Source organism: Narcine bancroftii, chromosome 4 (assembly GCF_036971445.1).
Source record: "Narcine bancroftii isolate sNarBan1 chromosome 4, sNarBan1.hap1, whole genome shotgun sequence".
Classification (NCBI taxonomy): domain Eukaryota; kingdom Metazoa; phylum Chordata; class Chondrichthyes; order Torpediniformes; family Narcinidae; genus Narcine; species Narcine bancroftii.
The window spans coordinates 51,103,926-51,116,028 of NC_091472.1; the positions used below are offsets into that span (position 1 = coordinate 51,103,926).

The 12,103-nt window shown below is 35.9% G+C and overlaps 1 protein-coding gene across 6 annotated transcripts in view; it reads left to right on the forward strand.

Moving 5' to 3' along the window:
• Positions 1-12,103, forward strand: part of gpatch2 (G patch domain containing 2) — a 308,872-nt gene that overhangs the window by 45,100 nt on the left and 251,669 nt on the right. For all 6 annotated transcript variants that reach the window (XM_069931270.1, XM_069931268.1, XM_069931272.1 and 3 more), the window contains one exon: positions 1,081-1,160. In XM_069931270.1, the coding sequence (XP_069787371.1) occupies positions 1,081-1,160 (80 nt within the window). The remainder of the gene's footprint in view (positions 1-1,080; positions 1,161-12,103) is intronic.

A 12,103-nucleotide genomic window follows, 5' to 3' on the forward strand; every position in this document is an offset into this window, starting at 1 on the left:
TCCCTGCATTCTCAAATTTTAAAGATTTCCACCACCTGTACTCTTACAAGTCATCTTTTTATGAAATCTTTGCACTTTTGCGGACCAGTTGAATCCGTACTCTCTATATTCACGAGTACATCTGTATTGTTTTTCTAATCTGTTTACAAGCATTCGAAAGTGTGATCCAACCGAGGCTCAATACAGATTTAGCATAACTTCCTTCATTTCCATTCTGTCTTGCAGGATTTTATTTAATTTTCAACACAACCTTGCTTAGTTGTATTTATGCTCTCAAGTTCCTTTGCTGACCAATCCTGCCCTCACTCATTGCTTATAGATAAGAAGTGGCCTCTTTACTCTTCCTATGAAGTGCACCAGGTCCCATTTATTTTTGTTGAATATTATTTGCCAATTATATAACAGTGATCAGTAAGTTATTTTTGGAGGTGTTGGTTAAGGAAAAATAATAGCAGTGTCATTTATCCCTTTAAGAGGAAGTCAACTGTATAAGTAGGTACCACTTTGGAATGCCAACCTCAGATTTTGTGTCTCTGGAATGGCTTGAATTCAAAATCTTTTTGCTGTAATATACCAACTGAGCTATGGCTTATGCTCTCTAGGCAATAACTAAAGTAGTGAGGTGAGGCAGAAACCAGTTTGACATTTGGATGACTTTGCCTAAAATCTGTTGATCTTCAAATGGGATACCTGAAGATTAAAACACAGGCTCCCCTTGGAAAGAGGCAGAGTAAATTGAGGCTTTTAATGCATTTTCAAATATTAATCAAAATCTATATTTTTCTCATAAAACTGTTAACAAAAGTAATCCCAAATTTTCTATTTCAACTACATATTGAATACAGTAACTTGAATACTCTTCACATTTGATTTCATGATCAAAATATGTGTAGATGTCAAAAAGTTTTCTAAAAAACTACCTTCTATCAAATCATCATTATTGACTTAAAAAATAATAATTATACTAATCAATTATCTTTTTTCCTGAATAAACATTTTTGGTGCACACCATGCCCTTTTTAAAAATAAAAGGCATTCAAAAATGTTGTATCAGTATGTCTTAAACTACTTATTTGATAGGTTTTCAAGCAAGACTCTCTCAACTATCTGGAATGGGAAACAAAAATGGCAGAAAGGGACCCAGGACACTTTCCACAAACGTAAGCATCTATTTTCCCTACGTGGCTGTTGTGATAGTTTAGATTAGTACCTTATTGAAGTTAGGTGGTGGTGTTCTTATAAAGACCTTGGCCTGTAACCTCTGCCCTTTCTGGTCATGGTTCAGGTGGTCATCTATCATTTGATCCCTATCCCACCTCCTTTCTGTCTCGCTTCATTGCAAACCTGAACATAGCTGGGATTTGTAGCCTATTTTTCAGTCTTATTGCAATCTCACAGTGGTGTTTTATAGGAGTCATTACAACTGATGGATTAGTTTTTGTGGTATTTATGACATATGACGTACCCATGGTGTTACCAGCAAAGGGCATGAAGAAGGGGAAAAAATTACACATTATTTCTCCAAAATCTGAATAAGTGTTGAGCTTTAAAGCATGTGGCAGTGCTGCACTTATCATTTTGGTCATTGATGATCTATTTTTAATTTTTAAGAGGAAAACAACTGGCTGCTTGTGATCAGTGCTATGTGAGAAAAGATAGCTAGCTGGTATGGTGTGATTGAACTATGTCAGTATGTTACCCCCCCAGATAAATTGTGTAATACTTTTGGCTATTGATGCAAATTCTATTGAAATTAAGAGCAAAAGAATAAGGTTGAAAGAACTATGAGTTTTTATTTCACTAATACATAATCTGATATTAGTTTTTTTCTAAAAGTAGCCTTTTTGTCATTGTCCAATATGAGTAAAATACAAAGGTATATTGAGTTGAAAAACAATTATTTATTTTTAATTTATATTATTGAAATGTTATTCTTTTTGTTTTGGTATGCATCCAAGGCATTCTGAAACCACGTGCATTTTTGTTTCTTGATTGGAAAATATATTGGGAAAGGCTCTTAAGCTGTAGGATACATATCAAGACTTTGATTAATTACAATATTTTTACCAGAAATTTCACATGAAATCAATGAAAATCAGACAAGATACTAATTGTCATGAAAGCTTTCACAATTATTCTTTAATTCCATTGCTCTGATGTATCAAATTTTATTTGGAATATTTTAATTATGTAGCTTGTTGAGTCATGGAGAAACAATAGTACAGTAAGGAAAAATTGCTTTAATTTAGCCTCCTTTTTTTTCTTTACATTTTAAGCCATAACCTGTTTTATTTGGCTGCAGGAATGATGTGTCACTTTAAGCCTCGCAGAATTAAAACAGAAAATTGTTCAACTGCATCACTAAATGGATTTGCGATTATGGGTATGAGTAGGGTATCTAGCACCAAAGTCTTGTCACAGAATTAGATGTCAAAATTCTTCTTCAGTTTAGATATATAGTTCACAGGCACTGGGTAATGATTAATACATATAATCTAAATCATTGAAAGTTCCTCTGTTCTTTCCGTAAAATACAATAGAGCACAAATCACTTAAACCATGGGAGGATAACAATTGGAAAATAATGCATCTTCCCTACCAATGAATTGTCAGTTATATCTAATTTAACCAAAATCAATTCATCTTTCTTGCATTAGATGAAACTACTTGCAATAAATCTTCACCTAATGTTTGATCCATTTTTTTGATACATGTACAACGCTTCATTTTCAAGCTTGCAATCCTGCATTTTAAATCTATGGAAATACATACTTTTCTATTCTTCTCACAGTACCTATAGGAATTATTTAGTATGTACAATTTTGTAGAGCATTTGGCTTTTTTTTACATTTAAATATTTATTTTGGTTTACTTTTTAATTTCTTCTGACTCCAATATGTGTGAATCCTTTTTGTTGATAATATTTTCCTTTTGATCTATTTCTTTCCAAATCGACTGTATTTTCTCTCTCTGTGCTCTGCCTTGTTTTCTATGGACAGAGAGATTCACTGGTTTGTATATATACATTGCTCAAAAGTACAGGTCTTGGGTGATTTGATGTGATTTCAACAGTTATTAATTATTAGCTGATTAGCTGATTGATCAAGTTACATTGAGTTATTTATTCTTAAGTGACACAGCCTCTGTGAATGGCTTAAAAGTCTTTTGTCTAATATCTCCAAAAATACTAGTTATTAACAATGGTTTAATAGTTTATATTGGCTTATATTTGTTCTTCAATATCCAGGGTATTTAATCAGCAGTAGTTCAACACTCAAATTATTTTCCACAGCATTGATATTAATAGAACTGGAGTCATTCATTTTACCAAAAACTTTTTTTTTCGAACACTCAAGACTCGAGCTGAATTTAAAGGGCCACACACATTTCTTTTGCATTCATAGGTAGAATGCAGCATAGATCTCTGCAAAACAAACTTCAGGAGACTGACTGAAATTAGAATTCCACTTCCACTTGGCTTCAGCAGTTTTCCTTTTTTTAAATCAGTGACAAATATTTGTGAGCTATTCATGCAATTGCAGAAATTGTTCTAAGATTAAATCAGAAAGTCAAAACAGGTGAGAGATTTTTGATCGGAGGGAAAAATAAGATGTTTGAGGAGTGGAATGAATGTCATAAATGGAGTTGGTGATTAGGAAATGCGTAATTGGGAAGAAATCTCCAAAATTAGCATGATTCAGTTGAAGAAAAATTCTGCTTATACATTATTAGAATGTTGAACACAGTTTCACAATTTAAAGAAGGTGATCAGAAAATATCACTGGCAAACTGTTTTTTGAATGTAATCACCAAGGAGGAGAATAGAGATGAGAAATTTAAAAAAAAAAGCTAAGAAGAGAGCCTTGAAACTCTAGAGTTCACAATGGAGGAATAGAAAGAAAGATTGCAGGTTATCCTCAGGGTATAATTTCATGAACAGGAATGGAACCAAGCAAGAATATTACAATCCATATAGAGAGGTGGAGAATCTTTGAAAGTGGTCCAGAAAAGTGAAGAAAGAATGGTGGAAAATTTATATGGGTCCTTTTGCTGTTTGAATTTCAACTTTTGTGTGGTCCAGGTACTCTAGTTTTGGATACTTTTTTTTCCTCTCACAAGCAACTATCAAATGCTGAGTAAACTTTTAAAGAAAAAAAAGTTTAAAATAATGATGTTTAAATGTTTTTCAAAACATTTAGTGAAGTTAAATATCTAAAAGTATAAATATTTATCTTAATCACCATGTTTGCTATTCCAAAGGATTGTTTGTTGTAATTGTGGATTATGTACCAATACTAATGCTTTGATTAAAACAAAATTGTGTAGTTGCTCTTTGATTTACTTATTTAAATCTCTTTGTTTTGGGATAGCCACTCTTTCCTTGGAACTTTGATATTTCATTTTGGTTCAATTAAAAAAAATATAATTGAGAGTTTTATTAATAAGATAATGATGTTATGTAGGTAATTGAGAACAATTTCTATGATACATAGAAATTCCATGATAGCTCATTTCTTTAGCTAATGATTTTTTTTGTGTGGCAAATACTGTATATTCAAAATATAATTCAAATTTTCTGAATTGTAAATGATTTTTAAAAATTTCTTCATTTATTATAAATTGTAGTAGCTATGTAAATAAAAGTTTGAAGCTACACTTGGAATGCATGAATATTATGTAAAATCTATAAAACCACATGAGAAAGAGTACAAATGGATACTCCACTCTTCGACATGAAGGTTATTTTACGATAAATCTGAATTGTTTCTTTTTTGCAGAAGATATTTTTAAGATTTCATTAAAAGAGCTGACCTGTGTAACATTTCATTTGCCATATTGGAGACAATGGAAGTCTAATCATGTTTAACTTGGTTTAAATCTGTTCAGCAAAAATGTGTGATTTTTATTGCAAACGATTGAATGGACAAGTCTGCTAAATTTATCCTACCCTAAGGGATAGCCTGACATCATGAATTTGTCGATGTCTTGTAAACAAATGTGTGGTAGTGCTTTTCTGTTGAGAATAGACACGTTGAACTGAAATGAAGTTGTAGAAAAGAGTTATAGCAGTTTTCTAGCATGTGGTAAATGGAGAAGTGATGTATTGCCTATAAGTAAATTATTGAGTCAATAGCCACTGTGATATCAAAATGATTTATTTTAGGAGTTAAAAAGCCATTTGTTTGGATTGATTAGTATTCATTAATTATGCTAATTATACAGTGAGAAAACAGATGTTTTATAGAGCTAAGACCAAGAATCTATTACAGGTCCAATTTGTTTAACTAAAAATAGCAGCATTTTATATTACTGTGTGCCAATGTTATAAAATAGTCGGAATTACAAATGTGATTGTGGTTTAGAATGTATGATAATTTGATCTATTGTTTATTTCCAAATCTTAAATTCAAAAGGTGCTCATTGGCAAGCTATCTAAATGTATTGCTGAAGATCATTTTGATAAATGAGAAACCTTCTTTCACATCTGGGCTCATAACACTTGTCTGTGGAATATGCTCATTTTAGTAGAAATAGATTTAGTTCTGAAATATCTTTATTTTATCTTGGTTTTCTAATATACAATATATGTGATTAAGATTATCTAAGGTCAGCAAAGGGGCAAGTGCTAGTGTTCTGTTATTAGTATTAATGGAAATGAAACAAATGCCTACTTGAAATCCTACAGTGACGTAATTTTTTAATTGTCTTTGGTAAGGAAATATTTGTACACCTGCAAATGGAGTATTATATCTGATTTATTTAGTGAGGCACATATCCAAGGCTCTGGATGATCTTGAGTATGTGACAGATTTCCTAAATATTAAATTGTGTAGTGATGGGAGTGGTAAAACTAAAGAAAGGTAAAGGTTCCATTGTTGGAACATAATGCCACATTTAGAATGTAACATACATGAAATCTTTAAGGAGAGCGTCGCCATTTTGTCCAGTGTTCCTTACAGAAACCTGTTTCCTTACAGAAACAGGACCTGGTGCTCATAGGCAGTCTCCCTTCCAAGTACTGACCAGTCCTGTGCCTGCTTAGCTTCTGAGATCAGACAATCGCAGGCATATTCAAGCTATTAGGTGCTGTGGATCAAAATTTATATATATTGAGAGAAAAGATCTACTGGTATATTTTCTATCTTTTGCATCTGTAAAATGGTGTTGAAATTGATACACATCTATTTTTATCCCTCTGTACCCAATTTGATTTTAATACGCAAATTAGAGTGGGAAAATGCATTAATGCATTAATTTGTTGTACAGTGGCTTGGGACTGCAAGTGGAGCCCGTAGTTCCCAATAAGGAAAACAAAATAAAAAAAAATTAAAAGCCAATTTGCATAGTTGCTTTTCAAGATACTTTGAAGGCTGAATCCAGTTTTACCATTGTATGCAGGGAATATTATGAGTACTATTAATCGGTCAAACTAATATTTAATCACGTGAAACTAAATGGAAGATTACTCAAAATGATTCCTCATCCCAAACTGATGTCAGTGTAGCTGTTGTGATTATGTTTTGTATCAGATTGGTTATTCCTGACATTGGAAAAGTAAGAGAAGCATTAACGTTCATTGTTATTAGTTGTAGGTTGGGGGTTGGATAGTGTTTTTTTTAAAGCAGACAGTTGTACTGTCTTTTTTCTTTTTCTAATCTTAATCCCATTGTTTAAGAGCGAATGTTGGAAGCAGTCGTTTAAGATATAGTGTTGACTTACGAGCAATTTTAGAGCTAGCATAGAAATGGAAATGATGGGCGTGCATGAAACCCCCGCCCCCCCCCGTACAACTAAATTGTAGTGTAAAATTGATTTCTCTAACGATTTTGTCATTTGAACATGCGCAAAAACTAGGTGCGCTCTTTCAGTAAAGAACCATCTTTTCATGCTTCTTTTAAATTCAAATAAGGATTATATTTACCTTGAAGGTGGAATTCTCAGTATTCAGGCATGTGAAAATATAGTTTCTGCTCAAACTATCTGAAATATAGTGTGGGCTTTTTCCATATAATATCTTGTTAAACTGTAGGAAAACAGTGGTTCTGCAAAAATGCCTTCATATTTAACAAAAACTGGTAAAGACGTGAGAATAATTTAAAATAAGAACAGTAATGTATGACATACAATTATTTCTAATTATGATTTTTATGTTTCATAATGCTCACAGTAGCATTGTAATTAAGAGTAAGTGGTGTTGTGTGGCTGGAGCTGATGCATTTCTACACAGAAATACAGTTTGCTTTTAAAATGAGTATTCACATTTAGTGGCAATTTTAATTTTATGTAATTCAGTATTACACAAATTAAATGCAAAATACGACACTGGGGACAATTCACATCCAATGTACAGTGCTGAACGCAAGTCATTTCTGAATTAGTCGGGTAGTTTACTTTGTGGAAGTGAGAGAGTTTATTGTCATATACGTCCATACGTAAGCTGTTTTCAATTTCTCTTGATCATGTGCATTAACTTTGGCACATTTTAAGATGGGTTTTTCAGCAGATAATTTTTTTTTAAACTAGAGATTAATCTACATTTCAGAGCGTTAGCTGCCTTGTAGCAGATAATTACAATTCCAGTTGTACAGACATTATTTACGAAACATGAAAATTACATAATTATGGCACAGTTGTTATTAAACCATTGGGAAAGAAAGAATGAATGTTTATCTGTGTTTAGTGACATTGTTTTGGTAAACCTTACAAGATTGGTACTGGAGTGCAAAAAAAAGAAAGAAGCCATTCAATCAAACTAATTAACAAGGCACCAATCAACCTTTCCATTACTTACCACCTTCTGATAGCAACCTTTCTACGCCATAGCACCTCATCACTAAACAGAAACAGCTGTGTGCAAGTCTGATCAAAAGTTAAGGGCAGCTTGCAGGAACAAGTGCACCTTTAATGTATGATCCAATCTTTTAATTTAAAATGTCCAGATATTTGCAAAGAATGTTACTTGCCATGATGTTGTACAGGTCATTGAAGAACCTTGTGGGTCTGTCTATTCAAGAAGAAATGCAAGTACGATGAATCAACTTTTTGCACCGTACAACCACTTTGCTTTGACAAATGATAATAAGGCCTTTCACACCCATGGAGAAAACATAGATGTATCTCTCTGCCTTCAGAATGTTCATCTGTTAATTTGTCATAACTATTTTAAACAGTTTTACAAGGCAAAACAAATCAAATAATATTCAAACTGAGAAATATCCAAATAGATATCAGATCTGTAATTGTAAAATGCTGGAGATTTTCCTTAGGAAGCATCGATAGAGAGGGGGTTAATATCTCAGGTCAATGACCTTTCTTCAGAAAGGTGAAGAAAAGTCATTTAACTGTAATTTTAACTCTGTATTTCTCTCTGACCTGAATAATTCTAGCTTTCACTGTTTATGTTTCATTTTCTAGTGTCTCAATATTTTGTTATTCCACAAGACCAGCCGATTACAAATTGAGAGTTGAAGTAATCATCTGCTCGTCTCCTTGACCTCTTCAATAGAAATAATCTTCATCCAATATTTTCAGCTGCATGAATGTTTTCTTGCAAGAATATTTTCATCCAAATTGCACTTACTGCAGTAAATGAATGTATGAAAATTATATATGAAACTTCTAAACAATTTTATAAGAATTTGAAAGTCCATGATTGTTCAGTTTATGTCTATTTAAGACACCTTTTTTATGTAAATTCAGACTATTTTGTCTGTAGCGGATAGATTTTGTGACTTTAAGAAGAGACAGCAAATGTTAAAAATAGATTACTTAAATTTACCTAATGCAAATACCATTAAAATAAACATGTTTAAAAATGGTTTAAACCAGTAAAATTTTATTTGTGAATTTTTATCATCTTAAACACTTAGTATGAAGTATGATCATTGTAATATTGGGAAGCAACAAATTTTGCTCGCTTCTGAGGGACTAACTAAGAAGGAGAGCACAGCATCCAACCTCCGAATGACAAGATTTCATAAAGAGATTTTTTTAAAGCAAGTCAATTTATCTATTTTGACAATCTAAGTTAAGAAATGTTCAGAATAACTCCTTTTTTTTACCCTATGGAAAAGCAACTTGAAATCTAATTCCAACTAAGTTTATTTGTATAAATTCCCAGGTGCTTCTTTCTATTTAATACATAATAGGCACATTTAAATGATTTTTTTTTTCAGATCTATTTTGACTGTTAAACTGAAAAGATTTTGTTTAAGATTTTGTATTTCTTTAATGAGCCTTCCGTGCATTGCACAAGTACATTTTTTGTGAAATGTAGAGGCAGTGTTTTACAAAGTTAACATTAACGATGTATTGAGGTTAAGGTTTTAATGACCAAAATATTGATTTCTATAGTTTTTCCATCATTTTTAAAATCTGATTTGTCAGTCATGTCATTCACAACTTACAGTGTTTTCATTAATGTGTCATAAATCCCAATGAGATTAAATCAGAAAAACTTAATTACTCTGTCTTGTATAGTATGTATGGGAAATTGGTTGCATATTTTAGTACTGGGACTAGACTGTGGTTGCTATGTCAGGTCAATCACTTGGACTGGATCTTGAAATGTTAATTGAAAAATAGTCACATACTCCCTAATGACTAGTTTTAAGGTTTCTTAAGTGCAAAGTGATGTTTTGAGTATATTGATATTCAGATGACTTATTCTTTCTTTATGGAACAGTTATTGTGCTTTTCTGCCCCAAAAAAAATCAGTATTGAGAAGGCAGTGAGAAGTTAAATAGGTCTAATCTGTTTTAGTATTTAAATAATTAAATAAATAGTTTTTCCAGATCAGCGTCCTCAACGAACATTTGTGAGAATGTCTTGTGTGCTGTTTTACTGGATGGATTCATTAAACTGGATAATTCTGACATTAGTATACTTTTATTGAAATACATTAAACTGTAGCATTCATGCTACGTGAGCATGGAGAAGGACGACACACACAACAAAGCCTTGGAAATTTAGACTGATTTATTGCTCTGGCCGTCATGCTTATATGGGCCCCAGGTGCTGATATCAGGACCCCGCGTCATCAGTGCGCCGGCCTGGATTTGGCTGGTGTTCCCCATCTTCCCACTGTGCAGAAGTCACCTGGGATGATGGCCGGTGTCACCCCAGGTCAGCGCGATTACTGCATTCGTCTGCCATTTTGTGCGCCGGACCGTGTCTCCATGCATGGGCTGCTTCACACCCCCCACCATAATCTGCAACTGAGTCATTGTCCATAGCCTTGGGCAGTCTGTCCCTGTGTCACGGGAGGAGAGGAGACCAGCTCATTGCAATCAAGATTTGTCGGTTCAGGCAATCAAGAGTAAAAGTCTCTTCCTTACCGCCGACGTCGAGGAGGAAGGTGGAACCGTTGGCCCTGACAACCCTGTAGGGCCCATCGCAAGGCCATTGTTAGGACAGCCGATGTGCTCCCCTTCTCACGAATACATTTTGACAAGTCTTTAAGTCCCTGAGGAAGTTATGTTTGGGATGGCTGTGTGGGGAGGTTGCCGTGGGACCAGGGACCCTAGTTTTCGCTGCGTTCTCGAGGGTTGCCGCAGGGTCTTCCAGGCATTTATTGGGGGCCAGGAACTCTCCAGGGATGACCAAAGGTGCGCCATAAACCATCTCCGCCACCGAGGCATTGAAATCCTCCTTCGGTGTGGTTCAATTTCCCAACAACACAAGGCTGCCTTGAGATGCCTGTGAAAGCACTCCACCAACCCATTGGCCTGAGGGTGATATGCTATGGTGTGGAGGAGCTGCATACCCTGAAAGTTAGCCAGCACTGCTCAGAGCCCAGAGGTGAATTGTGCACCCCTGTTCGAGGTTAGGTGCCCTGGAACCCCGAATCTGGACACCCATATGTCAATGAGTACCCTGGCACAGGTTTCTGTGGTGGTATCAGCCAGCTGGACCGCCTCCGGCCACCTCATGGAGCAGTCAACCATGGTCAAGAGGTATCTCGCATCACGGGTGTGTACGTGGCTGAACTGCCACACTGGCTCAAAATCTGTGTGGGTGGTCTGGTGTGAACCTGCACTTTGGAGGATTAACTTCATGCAGGTTTTGGCCCATTGGCTGACCTGTTTACAGATGCCACGACAGACAAACCTGCCAGCCACCTTTTCGACCATGGCACGGATTGCAAAGTCTGCCAGGTTGTGGATGTCATTGAAAACCTGGCACCTCCATGCAGATGGAATGATGGGGTGGGGACTGTCAGTAGAGACATTGCACATCAGTGTCAGGTTACCTGGGCCGACTGCGACATCTTCCACTCTGAGGCCAGAGACGACTGTCCTGTGCGTGGGGATCTCAGGGTCCTGCTGTGATGTGCTTTGACGAGGGCCAGGTAATCGACCCCTTGGAACAGAGTCTGTACCGACTCAATCAGGGGATGTGACAGAGCTTCAGCAACCACATTCCTTTTCCTTGTGATAGGCTGAATTCTAAGGTAAATGCAGACACATAGGCTGATGTGGGCTACGACGGCACTGGTGTCCTTTGCCCTCCAGAGCATGTCCATCTGGGCCTCAACCCTCCAAGGTTCGCTAAAGTCCTCATCCATGAACAAGAGTCAGATATCCTTGGGCAGCTTCTCCAGAAAGATCTTTTCAAAGAGCAGGCAAGGCTTGTGGCCCTCGGTTAGAGGAAGCATCTCACTCATTAGGGTAGACAAGGCCCTGTCCACCAATCCATCTATATGTAACAATTGGGTGGCCCGCTCACACCAGGAGAGCCTGCAAATGTGAGTTAGTAGTTTTTTGAGAACTATGTATTTGCCTTGCTCTGGAGGCAATAGGAAATCTATGCCCCTTGCCACTGTGTTCTGATTGAGGACCCTCATGATTTGGAAGTAGCAGGTGTCGTTGGTGGCGATGTGCCGAGCTGGAACTGAGCCTCGGCCTGCTCGAACCATGTGGCTGCGACGCCCAAAACATTGGGAATCTGAGAGAGACTGCATGTATTGTCTCTGGCTCTGTCTGATCTGTCAGCTTTGGATCCAACTGCCGGTTGAGCCTGTCTGGGTCACCAATGCAGCATTCACGCTTTGCAAGCGTGGAGAAGAATGACACGCCCACCAAAGCCTTGGAAAATAAGACTG